At 47.7% G+C, this 16,529-nt stretch overlaps 1 protein-coding gene across 2 annotated transcripts in view; it reads right to left on the bottom strand.

The window, feature by feature from the left end:
* The window catches only part of LOC138520752 (uncharacterized), a 243,520-nt gene that overhangs the window by 36,480 nt on the left and 190,511 nt on the right, over positions 1 to 16,529 (bottom strand). For both annotated transcript variants that reach the window (XM_069633037.1, XM_069633036.1), the window contains one exon: positions 3,375 to 4,214. In XM_069633037.1, the coding sequence (XP_069489138.1) occupies positions 3,375 to 4,214 (840 nt within the window). The remainder of the gene's footprint in view (positions 1 to 3,374; positions 4,215 to 16,529) is intronic.

The raw sequence follows: 16,529 nt of genomic DNA on the forward strand, positions 1-16,529 counted from the left end.
AAATCCGCCACTGGAACCTTTGGAGGCACCCTGTTTGTCTCCGCCGCTCCGAAAGGGCGGCCGCCGTTGCTGGAGAACCCCAAGAGCCCGGGCCGTCTCCGTGTCCGCCTTGATGGCTTGAAGGGAATCGTCCACTGTTTTCCCAAACAGGTTGTTTCCGTCGAACGGCATGTCCAAGACTCTGGTCTGCACGTCCTGACGGAAGTCAGTAGCCTTGAGCCATCCACGCCGCCTAAGGCACACGCCGTTGCCCAACTGGCGAAATCCAGTGTCAGCGATGTCCGTCGCAATCGTAATGGCATGGTCCGAAGCCACCTCTCCTTCCTGCAAGATCTCTAGGGCTTCCGCCCTCTTGTCGTCTGGTAGGAAGTCCAGCAGGGGGGCCAGTTTGTACCACAACTCCCTGTCGTAGCGGGCTACGATAGCCAAGGCGTTGGCCGCCTTAATCGTCGTTGCTGCCGACGAAATGACTCTGCGTCCCATCATGTCTAATTTCTTTCCCTCGCCGTCCGGCGGGGAGGTTGATGTAGAGGCCGCGTTCCCCCCCCCCGCTTTCTTCCTGGCCGCCGCGGAGACGACCGAGTTCGGGGTCGGCTGTGCCCGAAGGCACAAGGGGGCGGCATCCGGGACCCGGTACTTCTTCTCGTACCGATCCCTTCTAGCCGGCGTCGTGGATGGGTTCTTGAGATGGGCGAGGCCCTCATCCCAAATATCGTCTAGTAGAGGTACAGCGAGGACCGTCTTCCTCTTGGTCTCGCGCCGTTGATAAAGGAAACCTTCCTTCTTCTCTTCCGGGCAGAGCTGGAAAAGCTCGGATGCCCTGGAGATCATGGAGTGAAACGATCCAATCTTGTCGGGCGGGGAAGCCCGGGTGGGAGGTGACGACGGGAGATCCTCGTCGTAAACCTCGTCGTCTGTACCCGTCGCGGCCGTGTCAGTCCCCGTATCATCCCCACGTGTCGTGGACGGGGAGGAGGGCTGAACAGGGCGCGATGGCTGAAAAGGAGGTGGAGGGTGAATCCTTCTTCTCTTAGGGGGAGGGCTCCCAGAAGGGCCTGGCTCGGGGTCCCCCGTCGGGAGCGGTTCCTCCGTTGGTGGTAACGGCAGTCTCGTCCTTATCTCCGAGCATAAGGACTGTATAGCCAACAAAATGGCAGCCGAGTTGTCTTGTGGCACTGGTTGAGGGAGATCCGACGGGAGATCAGGAGCCCCGTCGGCATCCTCGACGGGGTCGCCCCCGACAGGCTGGCCTTCTTCCACGCCACAGACGTGGCCTAAGACTTCGATCAGCTCCTCCTCAGAGGCTGAGGCCGAGTCCACGACGACCTCCTGCCCCCCCTTTTTCTTCTCCGTCGGAGATTTCACGGGGGTCCTGTCGATGGGCACGAAAGAGGACTCGCTCCGCGGTGGCAGAGAGATTCTGGGCCCCGGGGTCGCCACCACTGGTGTAGCCTCCACAGGCTGAGCCAGGGCCGCCGCAACTGTCTCGATAGAGGCCTTGGCCAGATGGATCAAGGCTTTCACCACCTTAGGTGCGCTCACCGCCTTGGGGGGAGGGTCACCACCTCGCTCCCCCTGCGATGGGGCCTTAGGGCACCACCGGGGTCTCTCCAGGAGTTTCGCCGGGTGCTCAGCCTTCCTCTTACCCCAGCCAGAGCGTTGGCTCGTGGTTGATGGCGTCGGGGAGGATGCACCCTGCCTGGCGCCCGTAGAGCCCGACAGTTTGGCTCTCCCGGTGCCAGCGGACTCGCGGTGCTTGGCCTTCTGTTGGACCCCCGTAGCCGGGGCGCCCTCAAAGGACTTAGAAGACCGCTTGGACTTCTTCTTCTCGCCTGACGGGCTCTTTGCTTCCAGCCAGTTGGCGAGACGTTGATGGCGGTCCTTCATGGTCCGCTCCGACATATTGCCGCAAAACGCACAGTCCTTCTCCACGTGCGTCTTGTCCTCGTGTAGGCAGTAAAGGCAAAGGGAGTGTTCGTCCTCCTTGAAGACATTCTGAAGCTGGCATCCAGGGCAGACCCTGAACAGCTTTCCGGGCATCGAGCTTCCCTTCTCCTGGGCCATGTTCGAGATGGGCCTGAGAAACTTCTGGAGTCCTCCAAAAGCGTGGCTCGACGAAAACTTCACCCTTGAGGGGCGTAGACTAATCCGACACGGGTCCCCGTTGATCGGATGAAGAAGCGGTGGAGCTTGAGGCTCTTTTGACCGAAAAAAGATAAATTTTGTTTGAGAAAAAACGTGAAAAATAGCACTAACGCTCGAGAGCAATAGCACGAGGATCCCAACACTTGAACGTGCGGTAAAAAATCTGAAGATGGCTGCCAGAGGCGGGGCTTAGGTAGAGGGCAGTGATTGGCTGTGGTCAGTATGACGCAGAGATCAGTGATTGGTTACTACTACGAAAGAGATCAGAAACGAAACTGATTTTTTTTTTTCTTTACCGAGGATTCCCAGCCTGACGACGGGGAATATTCATGAGCATGTGAATCCATGCCAGACCCCATGCTGGAGAAATTTGAATGTTCCTCAGTATAGCTCCCCAGTCTGAGTGTGAGGAATTGGTTGTCGTGAGGGTGCTCCAGCAAGGGAGTTCCTACCAGAAGGTAGTTTATGTTGCCACCAAAGAAAAATTGCAGGGGAGCAAGTCTGGAATTGGAAACAGCCCATCAGGTCAATTCTGCATTTGGTCCCAAAGGGCCATGAATTGCAGCCGAAGGTGGAGTATTATTTGGGAGTAAAAGTGGCTAGTACACCCCTTTTTATCTGTAAGGCTGGAGTCACTACTTGTTCCGATCTTTTTGCTATTGTACAGGGACCCTTAAGGAGAATCTTTAATTGTGTTATTGTAAGTCATTTCCGATCGAATGGACATCCCTGTCCTTTAAATAAACAAACATGCATATAAAAATATAAATTCCCCCGTCCCGCTTTTTTGGCAAGTTCCAGGAGCCTGTGCAGCCATTATTGCACATTTCCTTTGTGGAAGTTTACTTGTCAGTGAAGTGTTTTATCTTTGGCCTTTTCTACATAAAGAACACATTTGTACAACAAAAATATTGTGGTGGACAATGGCTCATGGCAATTTGTAATAAGTGCTTGGTGTGCAGGTTAGACACCTCTCTGCCACGCTGCCACTTAGGGAACCTTGGGAAGCTTGAGCGGACCGTTGGCACCTGAGGAAGGAAGAACCCTGAACACAGGACTTGGGGACAAGCTCCCCAACAAGCAGGTATATTGGGAGATCTCACCCAGAGTCATTGTGCAGGGGTACTAGAAAGCAGAGGAGCAACCATCCGTGACCATACACATCAAAAAACAATGTTTGTAAAGTGGCCCCACATCAGAAATGTCAAACAAATCTAAAAGGCGCTTACCTGGATCGGATGAGATAATTGCACCTCGCTTCCTCCAAGTACGACAGTACGATATGCAGCATTATCCATATTCTTCCCTTCAGATAGGTTTGGCTTCTCCAGGGACTTCTCCCTTTCCTTCGTGATGGCAGTCCAGTCCAGCTTTTCCAGGGATGGCCGCTTATCCCTACTGCTGGCTGCCTGATCAGTCTTCCCCACGGAAGGCTTAAAGAAGGATGTCCCTTTTTCTCGACTGATGCTAGTCCTTTCAGGCTTTCCAAGGGAGGTTCTCTTCTCTTGAATACTGACAATCCTGTCTGGCCTCCCCAGGGCAGCTCCTCTTTCCCTAATGCTCTCAGCCATGTCCTGCTTCCCCAGGTAGGGTTTCTTTTCCCTGCTACTATAAACCCATGCGTTTGTGGCACTGTCTGGCTTCCCTACAGTTGCTTCGTTTTTTCCCAAGTTGCTGGCACTGTTTGGCTTCTCCATAGCCGCTCCCTTTCTACCCATGCTGATTAGGCCATCCAGATCATTAAGTGGTGACAATTTTGTATCCATGCCAGTGGTGCAGCTTGAATTCTCAAAGAGCAGTCTTTTATCGCCTCTGCCGGAGGTGCTATCCGGCTTCTCAAGAGACACCGCCTTTCGCTTCAGGCTGGTGGGACGCTCTACTGCCCCAAGCTCTTCTCCCAGGCAGGTTGGACTGGTTGGCGTATCTTGGCGCGGGTCATCTCTACTGTTGTCTTTCTTTTCAGCAGGTAGCTCGATTGACCGCTCGCTTAAAGCCTTGTCTACCTTCTCCACCAGCGGCTTCCTTTCTGTGTGGTTGGACTCAGCACAGCTCTTAGGTTCTGGAGCATTCTGTGTAAAAACCAAAACATGGAAATGTCACAAGGGTACAATGCAGGAATCTAATTTTCTAAAAAAACAATGTACTGGAAATGGGTATGGCTGAAAGTGACAAGAGGTGAGGTGAAGCTGTCTCAGTCAGAAATGTAAGGGGCATGAAGGAGACACCCCCACCCCTCTACATTGGGAGCTGGTCCATAATAAACGTGGTTAAAAAAAGCAAAGGATGTGCAAAACAGTCTGGAGCCAGACTGATGCAACAAAAGCCCTCGCTTGATTAATTTGACTAGCAGCTCTGTGCCTAATAGCCAGTTCCCCCTCGAGAGGTAGGTTAAAGCCCAACGTATCCAGAGAAGAGGCTGCTGTTCCAACAGGAAGGCAAATTAGAAAGAAAAGCCGAGCGCTCCTCCAGAGCTTAGGCTGTGCTTTGCATGCAAGTAGTCTATAAGGGAGGTCAGCATTCCAGCCAACTGGAAAGCAGTCAGAACACACCTGTGAATCAACCCAACATGTGTAGCCAATTAGGACACTGTACTGCAGCCTGTGCCACAAGTCCCTACAGAGCATAGAACATGTACAATTCGTTTTTTTTAAAACTATGTTTATTCTAAGTATAGCTGTCCAGTGTTGCCATCAGATATTCTGAAAAGGCTTTACTCTCCAGGCTACTTCAGGATAGGAAATCTGAGCATAGGATATTCACAGTGCATCTGCGCAGAGGGGATGTGGCGGATCAGAGGCAGCATTTGTCTGTGCTCCATGAAACCTGCAGCACGACAATGGGATTCCAAAAGTGTGATGGATAGGCCTGCAATCGAACGTGGGGCCACAGCCTCAGTGAGCTCAATAAACACACTCCCCATCGCAGACAGAAAGCGCCCAAATAGGATTACAGAAACCATGAGAGAGGTGTGGTGCATGATCCTTAAGGCATTTGCTTGCAGGACCTACACCAGAGCGCCCTCATCAGGGGAAGGTCATACCAAAACGTTTTATACAAATTTCTTTGTCAGTGTAACAATATCAAACAAGAATGAACCATGGATGCCTTACAGATGGATTTTAGAAAGGACGTCACCCATGTTCCGTATAGGCAACCTAATTACCCTACATATGTGGCTCATGGTGAGGTGCTGCCCAGAATATGAGAAAAGACATGTCTGGAAAGAGTTCACTTTGAGCAGAGGGCTAGAAGCTGCAGCAGGTCCAGAAAGAAGCTATGAGGTCCTGCGCACAGACATAGCATCAGGCAAGCTAGGTAATGCCCCAGAGCCACTGCGAAGACTAGTAGAGCCATATACAAGGGTGAGGAAAGCAGGTATTTCTCAGCCGGGACATAGTACCTGTGGTGATGGCGGCATGAAGCAAGAGGAGTGTCCATAAGACATCTGGATGACTCTGCCCTGCTAGATGCAAGAACGACACCCCGCTGAGTCGAGGGCTAACTGCAGTGAGAATTCAAGCGAACCATCCTGTATCAGGAGCAAGCTGGCCAGATCTGGTTAGCAAAGGGAGACCACAGACCCAGAAATAAGCCAGGATAACTGGATGAAACTCCAGATGACCCCTTCCCGAACCTAGAAGAAGAGCGGCAACTCAAAGGGGGATAGAGGCCATCAAGAGGCAACTTAGGGGGAAGAAAAGGGAGGCCACCGAGGAGCATTCCTCAAGCACCTAACACTTTCAGGGAATGAGCACCAAATTCTCCAAATCAAATGAGCCTGGGAAAGCACATTCACCCGGGGTCTGAAACTAGAATGAAGGTATACAATTAAGCCAAGTTGGAGAAGAGTAAGAACTGCTGCCAAGATATGCGGTGGCCTGTCCATGGAAACCAAGTACAGAAAGATGCTCCCTGGAGAAGAGTCAATATGCACCACTGCCTGTTAAGTGCCAGTAACAAGGGCCACATCCTGAAAGGAGAAAAGGGCTAGCAGCAGCCTCGTAAAACCTCCAGGGCTTCAGAGTTCAGTGAACAAAATAGACTACCTCAGAGAAATTCAAGATGCCAAACAATAATTTCACCTGGAAACTGTGGTCCACTCTTCATTTTCTAATTTCAAGTCATGAGGAGATCAGGCCTGAGGGACAGACCAAACGTCATTCAGTGAAGTGACATGAAGCCCCGTCCTTAAGCACTGCCTCTCCAATGCCTTGACTGTGATACTCTAGAGAGACTGATGGGGCAGCAATTGTACAAAGGTCACCCAGTTCGCAAACAAGTTCAAGATTCAGAAAGAGTTGAAAGGATGAGGCAGTAAACAAAAATGGCAACGGTCGCAAAGGTGGCATGTCCATATATTGGTAAAACGTAAAAGCCCAGTGAATTGAGAAAGTAATCTGCTCAGGATAACACAATATCGTCAAGTAGAGAAGGCAGAAAGCAAACACAGGTTATCTGCTTCTAAGTCTGCAACTTCTCCAGTAACCTATGTCCGCTATCCAGGAAGCAACACAAGATGGATGCACGAAAGGGACGCTAGGTTTTTACAGTTTTCCAATCCAATCGTCTCAAAGTTACCAAACAGTTATGAGGCAGGAGAATATGGATGCGAGAGAGAAAACTGCTACACAGACGACACTACAGAAAAACAAAACAAATAGACCACCTAGACAAGGAAGGACCAACAGCAGCCATAACCCACTTGGGAAATACCACCACTGAGTAGGATACCAAGGCCTCTTGTCCATTCTTCACTCAATGTTTCTCACCGCAGTCAAAGCTGTACAACCAGCACACTTGCTAGAAGACGCCCACCTCAAGGTCCACAACCATCTCTGGCTGGCACCAGCCTTCATAGCTCTCCTCAATGCCTCCTTGGAGCAGGGAGAGGTCGCTCACGCCTTCAAAAAGAGCTTTCATCAAACTGCTCCCTAAAAAACCCATGTCGATTAAAACACAGTAATCTCATTTCTAACACACCTTTCACCGGTAAAATACTCCAGCAATGTATTTATCAAGAGCTGGAGGAGTATGTATTCATTTATTTGAATTTGTAGAGCACGTCAAACCCTTGGGCATGAGGGCTCTAAGTTGGGGAAAGGACGGGAAGAGGGCTGGGGAGGTTACAAAGTACAATAAGGTTACAGAGTTGTCAAGTATGGTAAATTGTCAATAGCTGTCAAGAGACGGCAACATGTCAGTTGAATAAGGCAGTTTTGAGACTATCTGAACTGCCAGTATGAGGTTTCAGAGCTAAGTGCAGAGGTAGGTTATTCCAAAGGCATGCAGCAATAGCTTTGAAGCTAGAGCCGCCTGCTTTACTGCGCTTGAAACGTGGGGTGTGGAGTCTGTGGCTGTACATGCATCTGGATAGTGTAGTTGAACTGTTCTTTGAAATCCTCTGCAACAGTTAGGGCGTTGCAGTGTTGGAGAAGCAGCGGTGGGGGAGTATTTTAAAGTTAATACTTTCTCTCACATGGAGCCAGTGGACTGCTTTTCTGTAGGATGAGACGTGGTTTCGTTTAGTGCATTCCAGGGCTGCCCAAATGGCATTACTCTGGGTGGTCTGGAGTTTGTCCAAGCTTTGTTTTGAGGTGCCTGCGAGGAGGGAATTACAATAGTCCAGATGCGATCCCATTACTGCACGGCCAATAGTTAAGACAGTCCTGTGTGCAGAGGGGAGGTGTTTAGAGGAACTCAGGCGTTTAGTTGCATAAGCAGCCGAGGAGGCAATAGACTTAACCTGGTGGGTCATGCAAAGGCTAGATTCAAGGTAGACATGAAATGTTTTGAAGGATGAGACCGGGATGGTGCAAGCATCAATTGTGAAGGTACGGTAGGCTGGGTCGAGTTTGGAAAGGTGGGAAGGAGGGCCAATGATCAGGATCTCATCATTAAGGCAGAGTTGGTGCTTGGCCATCCAAGTTTGGATGACGTCATAAATGGAGATCTGGCAGGAGTCCTGTTCGTAATTGCCTGAAAGACACCCGGAAGTGGCACGCAAGTGGGCTGTTGGGCTGGGAGACTCTGGAGCCACATTGCTTTTCGCTGCTTCGTTTGGACTAAAGTTGAAGTGAGTGAGTCTGAAAGAGGAAGCACAAGTGGACATTTGGCTGCGTAACACGCAGCCGCTTGGTGAAATATTGCAGGCCATGCGCTGTGGGACTTTCTTTGGGACCTGTTTGGGGACTTTCTTTGGGACCTGTTTGGGAACTGGGACTGGCCTGGGATTGGGTCTGGGACTGGTATTGGGATAGGGATAATATGAGATTTCGCTTGAAATACTCACTTCCTCTTTCTCTATTGCTTCACAGAGTCCGTTTTTTGTTTCTACTGCCCGGATCCCCGCCTCCGCCAGCGCACAGCATTTAATCACTTCAGCTAGCGCACCCACGCGCGCACCCGGAAGTGGCACGCAAGTGGGCTGTTGGGCTGGGCGGAGGTGCGGAGTCGGTGAGCGAGTCCCCTCCTCTCTCCTATTTTAGGGGTTAGACCCTAAATAGGCCATCATGGCAACGGTGTTGCGCAATGGGAAAATATGCGCTATAAAAAACCCCGGGCCAATCCCGAACGTAGATACAAAGGCCGCACAGAGTGACGGTATTGAGACAAAATCTAGTACGGAGGTGGTTGTTAATCACAAAGCTATGACCTTGGGTGAAGGACACAGTGATCAGAAAATCATGACTCCCTCCCGGGATATTACTACCCAAGAGGAGATCTTAGAGGGGGTGAAAGTGGAAGGGGAAACAAAGGTAAATATGGCTGCTATTAAACAGGACGTGGAATTTGCCTATATGCACTCGCAAATACAAACAAAAATGGGTGCGCAATTCTTGGGGGAAGAGGATATCTCTTTTGTGCCGGCGGGTCTCTCATTTGAGACCCAAATCCCTGCTCAGTCAGGTTTTCTAAGCGTAAATGACCTACTTGATCAAAAAACAATTGAGGGGACAGAGAATATGCAAGAGGAAATAAATATTGATGTATCCATGATGGGGCAAGCAGTAAGAACGGAATTGGGGAGGCGTGCTAGGCTCAAGGGGCCCCTCGACACCTGTAAATGCTTCCAAAAATGGGATTGATCAAGTCCATCTATTTAAGACACTTCCGAAATTGAGTTCTGCTACATCATACAGATTTTTCTCCTCAAATGCTAAATTCCCGCTACCATCTGCCTCAATTTTCACAGATACCCAGCAAGGTTGGGGGGTGGAAGAGAATAAGGTTGTAGAGGTGCAGGGGGCCACCACACCAAAGGGGAATCAGCCGATCCCTGTACTGTCAACCCATACCAACACTCCGCCAATTTTGGGAGCCTCCCTTACCAGTTCGCCCATTAATGACAGGAATGCCAAATTTGAGGAGTCACTACCAGTATAATCTAGAATATTAAACCTCCTCGATAAAGGCCATGAGCTCACCCATTGGGAGATAAAAGATCTGAAAAGGGTTGCATTTGATACTCAATTAAAATTAACTAGAGTAGAAGGTTTTCTCATGGGCAAAGATGAAAGGATGGCGTTCTCAAAAGGGAAAGAACCCATACAAATCCCAAAAACAAATTCTTCACGAAGCACCCAAACCCTGGTTAGTGGAAAGGAGATTGTGAGCTATGCTAGTGTGATACCTGTGGGGATTGCAATTAACCTACCAAAGGAAAATAAAAAAAATGATGAGAAAAAAGAACAGAAATTGGAGCCAGAAGGGGAAAAAAGGATCATGGAGGCCTTGAAAGAACTATCAACGAAAATTTCTATCTTAGAAAAGGGCCTGTTAGATCTACCGGGACAACTGGTACCTCTAATCCCTATGAGACCAGTAACATCCATTCAGGACGAACACCCCATTCTCCCCTCTCCACCTGACAGTCCATCGGCACTTGCAAAATTGTTGGAATCTATTGATGGTGCAGGGGCCCCGGTCGATGAGACTGAAAAGCAAAAGGAGGAGGGGAGTCTGATGCGGAAAGGCTTCTTCCTCTCAAGAAAACAAACGACTGGCTTTAAAGGCAAGCAAAAGGCTGATGAAAAAGGGACGGATGCCTGTTAGGCCCGAACCCCGCAAGCCAGAATAGAAGGCTTCCCCGAATTAAGTTGCACTATCTGATTTAAGATAACTCAATGAGGAAAGTAGGATGGCCTTACAATTAAATGCAGCTGACATCTCAAAAGAAAAAAAAAGAAAAACTAATGGAAATAATGTAAATGGGAAAAACATGAAAAAATGGGGAAAACAAACCCGACTCAGAGGGAAGTTTTCAGACCAAAGATAACTGACAAAACTATCGGAACTGACAAAGAAAGTACAACCATTACATATGGATGGGGAAAATAAAGAGATCAAACAGTCACAGCTGTCTAACTTCTATAAGCTTGTGGAGAAGTCGACTGATCGGCAGATCTTACCACAAGACCTCTCCAACCGTTTGGCAGAAAACCCTACCACCTCAGCAGAATCCAATAGATTGGGTTTCTCCTCCCTACCTTCTACACCATTGGAGTTGGTTAAGACCACTGGTGAGGATGCGATTGAGGTGAAGACAAATCTCCATCATGGGACTCTCCTATTAGATGGAGCCAAGAAGGAGTGCCCAAAACTACCCCTGAAAGAAGTTTCAACAAATCCGGTCTGGGGTTGATGGGGCCATTGCAAATCTAAATCTTCCTGACACCATAAAAAAGATTATGATGGACCTCCTTCCCGACTTGTCTCGGTTCTACAACAAGGATTTGGGGGGGGGAGGAAAGAGGGGGTTATGGACATGAGACAAAAGAAGCCAAACCTCGGACCACGAATGAGATACCCACTATTTCCCTAACTAGGGATGGCGAAACGGAAAATGCTCCATCATCACAGTAGGAGCAACCAGAAGAGAAATCCCAATCGTCCCCGAGGCATGGACCTCTTTATCCTATCGAATCCCATGACTCGAGGAACCCCATTCAATATGAATCAGCTAGACCCCTACATGTGAAGGAGAGCGATCTCAGGAATGTACCGTGGCGAGACATTTAATTCCCGGAATATCCGAGTATCCTCCTCTATAATCTCTGATATTGGTCGCCCTTCCTCGCTGAATAGGCCACGCATTCTCTCACTATTCAATGAGGTCCCTCGACTTAGGATGATTGGAACAGCAGACATTTGTCTGGTGGACTTCAACCATCCCTCTCGCCATGACCATGTCCGCATTGTTCCCAATTCACAAAAGATTTTTGATATGATCATTCAGGAGGTGGAACAATTTAATAGAATGGGCTATGACATCCTGATCTTTAGTAATGGTTGGGAGAGGGGAAGTTCTCGGGAAATAGAAAAAGTAAGCCCTAATCCCTGTAGGGATGAGGTAGAGATACGAAAAGAAAATACTCAGGGAGGGGCAGGATTTGGCCTGGTTAGCCCAAACACTTAGAGACTCCATATCGGAAATGCAAAAAATGAAACAAAACCTTTAATGCCACTAAAGTAGTGGCCGATTGGAAATTCCTCATGGAATTCAAGAGGCCACTCGAATCTGATGAACTCTGGGGAACTGTGTGCAAAACTTACATCATTTAACATATTTTGTATACGGGAAACGTGGTTGACTGCTCCGATACAACTTGACAGTTTTATATGTACACATATTCTGGCTAAAGCGGGATCACGTGGAAGACCCACGGGTGGGTTGTTCGTCGCAGTCAAACTCGAATTAGGTATCTGTATTTTGGAATCGATTGAATTAATGAATTTTGCACTTGCCGTTGTAGTGAAACATGGAAGTAACTCAGTTTCTGAATTGATGCTTGTTTTAAACATCTACTGGAATACTCAAGTATCTCTGGGCAATGCCATCTCATACTTGAACTGCCTTGCCGCCATGCTGCTTAAATACAGAGGAATTGACATTATAATTTCGGGTGATTTTAACTCCGAAATCAAATACGGGCACGGTCGGATACCTGGGGAAAACATTTCTGAACCCTATACATAGGGAAAATGGCCATGACGTATGAACTCTTACTTATAAAAGAGGGGTCTTGGGGTTTCGATTTCACGATCAATAATATTGAAGCCCAGATTAAGAGGTCGAACAACAACTCAAGAGCGGCCGGCCCAAATGGGCTGACAAATAACACCTTGAAGAAAAAAAAACAGAACATTGGGCAAAATCACTGTTTATACTCTTTAATTCCATTATACCGACCAAGACAATTCCCCAATCATGGAGATTATCCTACGTTGTGCCAATATATAAAAGAGGGGACAGAACCTGTCCGACAAACTACCATCCGATTTCAATTATGGACGCCGATTCCAAGATCTTTGCAAGTCTAGTACTACAGAGACTTGAGGAATGGGCGAACCAAAACAATATCTTACCCTCCCAGCAGTTCGGTTTCCGTAAAGGGATGGGAACTGAAATAGGCGGGCTGATTATTTGTTTACTTTTAGAAAAGGCTTGTAAAAAAATGTCAACACCTATATACCTGGCTTCAGTAGACCTTTCGCTCGCCTTTGACAAGGTGGACAGGGTGAGACTGTGGACTAAATTATCCCAAATGGAGCTGCCGTCACATCTGCTGACAATTCTTATTAATCTCCATGAAGACTCGGCAATTCAAGTAAGATTAAATAGGTTGGGTGATCTTTCCCAAATAATTCACACCAAGAATGGCCTCAGACAAGGGTGTCTATTTGCCCCCACTCTTTTCAATCTTTACACCACTGATGCTGATCTCCCTCTCACAAATTTTTCCCTGGTCTCTCCGCAAATTGAGGGCATTAAAGTATGTTGGAATGCCTATGCGGATGACCTGCTTTTGGTCGATAGTACCCCAGTGGGTTTACAGCGAAAACTTAGGGCCCTTTCTATATATGCACAAGAAAATGAACTGGTGATAAATGAAAAGAAGTTGTCATCATATCCTATACCTCCAGGAAGAGAACTATAATATTTAAATGGCGAATAAATACATGTCTGTTAGCAAAAGTAAGTTCACTATGTTATCTGGGGTTCCCTATATTTGGTCGCATTTCAATATACTCTTATTGGAATTTCTCCCTGGAGAAAACAGATAAGCTCATCTTCCAAATGAGAAAGATCTCAGGTAAAAATTGTTCCGAAACTGATATACGGCATGGAAATCTTGCCGTTTGAAATATATCGTTTGGTCCAGAAAATGGAATCAAAGATCTGGTGAAAAATTATCTTTTAACTGCCCCATTGTGTTCCGATACCTGCAATTCGCTACGAATTAGGCCTTATTTCATTAACCATGAGAGTAAAATGGAAAAAAATGGCTTTATATCGGAACCTAATGATATCTAAAAAGAATTCCCTTTATACATTATTGGGCGGTAGACTAAGAGGGGGATCCAGTGATTCAGTATGGATGCTAAATTTACAAAAAGACTGCGTAAACCTTCTCAATACCATAGATGTCTCATGAAATGCTATTCACTAATCCAATGGAAGTGAAAAACGGCTACAGTGGTCAGATTGGGCCACTACTACGGAAAAAAGTGGCCTCCTCAAAGATCTATAAACAACTGGTCACTGAGGGGAAAAAGCTAGGCACTTTGGAATCCTATTTAACCAAATTCCCTGACCCGGTAAGGAGAGCAATCTACTCACGCTTCCGTTTCAATGTGCTCCCTAATGGGGAAATTCTCGAGATCAGATCTGCCATGAGCCTAAAAATTCCCTGTTGCTTTTGTCGTTGTCCTGACACGACAGAATCACTTGAACATCTTCTCCTAAACTGCTCAATGATAGTGCAACAGAGGTTACACGTGTTTGGAAATTTGTCCATGATCCCTCTAGGGTCCACACTGAATTAATATGGTGATACATGCTACACGGAAAGTCAAACACTAAAGCTAGCAGTGGTCACCTTCCTAGTAGAAGTGTGTGGTTTGGCTACCCTAAAAAGAACAAATTAACAATTCTAAAATTTACGCTGGAAATTTAATTACTCACTAAAGGACAAACAAGGCCTTTCTTTTCTTCTTCTTTGATCTTCGACTGTTATTTATGAAGTCTGAAAGATGGAAATGCCGTGTGATCTTCCTTTTTATTTTTTATGTCCGTTTTTATGGTCTATAATATGAACTGTATAATATGAGTTTTATATTTGGAATAATGTTGCAAATGTATTTTCTTCTTCCGCTGTAACACTGAACATTTTTATTCTAAAATTTTGTAAAGGTTTAACTGACCAGACAAATAAAAAAAAAAAACGGCCTGAGAGAGGGATGAGGATCGGAGTATCATCAGCATAGTTTGTGAATGCGATGCCCGGTGAAACAAGGTGATCAAAAAGAGGCTTTGTATAAATATTATACAGGATAGGAGATACGGAAGAGCCATGAGGGACGCCACAAGGGACCTGCGTAGGGTGGGCAGCTGTGCTGCCTGCATGCACTCGGCAGTTATATCCGCGAGGAAGTAAGCAATCCATTTGGAGGTGGCAGGGGAGAAATTGGCAGCAGTGGTGAGGTGGCAGCAGAGTCTTGTGGTCGACGAGGTCAAATGCTGCTGACAGATCAAGAAGTAGGAGGAGGGCAAGGTTGCTGGTATAACAAATGTTATCCATCTGATTTTTTAGGTAAAGGAGGATGGATTCAGTGCCATGACCTGGCGGAAGCCTGACTGGCACAGGCGTAGGTTTTTGTGAGGTTCTAGGTATGCTTGTATTTGGATATAAGCAGCCCAATGCTTCCATTGCTAAAAAATGTGGATCGAGAGATTTCTTTACGGGTGACGATATCCAGGCTTCCTTGAGGTTAGGAGGGATGGAGCTTCTGGTGAACAAAGAATTGATAAAGGTAGTAATGACAGGGATGAGGGCTGTGGCACAGTGCTTCATAAGGGTGGCAGGGCAAGTGTCTCCTGGCAGCGGGAAGGTTTCAAAGTGGCGATGAGGGAGGCGATTTATACTTCAGTGACTGGCGAGAAATTGAAGGGAGAGGCAACCGTGGCAGGGAGGGCTTATCTCTAGCAGGTTTGTCATAACAAGGATGGAGGCTCACTTGGCTTTAATTTTGAGTTGGAGTTTGTCAATTTTGTTGGCGAGTGCATCTTGAATGCTTTGGCACCAGGCATCGTCTTTTATGAAGTTAACCTTAGGTGCAATAGGAGATTCCAGTGAATCGAGAAGAGTTTGCATGAATGGGATTGGGCCTTAGAGATCCTATCTGAGAGGGAGGATGCTTGGCTGAGCGGATGGCTCGTTTGTATTCCTTGGCGAGATGGAGATTGGATTTGTTGGCAGGTGACAGGAATTTGAGCTATATGGTGGCGAGGGACCGTTTGTTGGCTCTCATGGCCTGGGAGGTTAGGTGAAAACCAAGAGTTGATGAGAGTAGAAGGTTTGGAGGGGCGCAATGGCATTCATGGCTCCCAGGATGGCCTTGTTATGTGTCAACCATAATGTAGAGGTTGGCTGGCAGAGTGGCTGCAGTGAGAGTATTGTCGCTGTGAGGATTTATCTTTGGTGAGGTTACGTGGGCATTTGGTGATAACGGAAGGGAGGGAGTGGGTGATGGGGGTCTGGGCGAAGGTAGCCGGCATCAAAAAAAGGTAATGGTTTGGTGGTCTGACCACAGATTGGGGGGATAGCTAAGTTGGTTAAGTTAAAGTTACGGTCTGTAAGCCAATCCAGTGATTTGCCTACCTCGTGAGCAGGCTTGGATATGGGTTGGGTGAAGCCTAGCGAGTTAGCCAGTGAGATGGCATCCTTGTTAAAGGGGTCATTGAGCCTCAAGTTCAGGTCTCCTAGAAGGAAAATTTTGGATGTCGGCTTAATACTTGTGCTGAGGAGCCATGTAATAACATCCTCAAAGGAAGTGACAGGTCTGTAGGTCAGTAAATGATGTGCATAGTCATGGTAGTTGTGGCTGAGAGTGTGAGCTTAGTGCTAAGTAGTTCACAGGACAAGGGGGCTATGGTGGAGAGAGGATGGAAGGCCAGTGTGTCTTTGTGGATGAGAGCAACTCCACCCCCTTTATGAGTTAGGCAGTCGCTGCATAGGATAGTGTAGCCTCCCCAGGTGAGGGCTATGGCTCTTTTTGGGCGTCCCCTCATGCCACCTGGGCCCCGGTGGTGAAGGGTTCACCCACTGGAGACATTGCCCGCACGTATTAATTGCCCACATGTATTAAAATTTAGCTAGGCCCAGAAACATTTTTGTCTGGTAAAGATGGTGTGAGCTCAGCGCACTGTAGCGCGGCCCCCACCTTTGGAGGGTTTCAGTCATCCTTGTTGCCGCAGCACCCTGGCAGATCCGCTGCGAGCACGTTCCCACGAACAAGACGGACATGAGCTAGCGTAATACACTAACATTGTAACAGTTCACCTCCCGCAGTGTATCATCGCTCCCAGTATGACCCGGCCAGCA

This window comes from Ambystoma mexicanum, chromosome 13 (genome assembly GCF_040938575.1).
Source record: "Ambystoma mexicanum isolate Mex_15411 chromosome 13, UKY_AmexF1_1, whole genome shotgun sequence".
Taxonomy (NCBI): Eukaryota; Metazoa; Chordata; class Amphibia; order Caudata; family Ambystomatidae; genus Ambystoma; species Ambystoma mexicanum.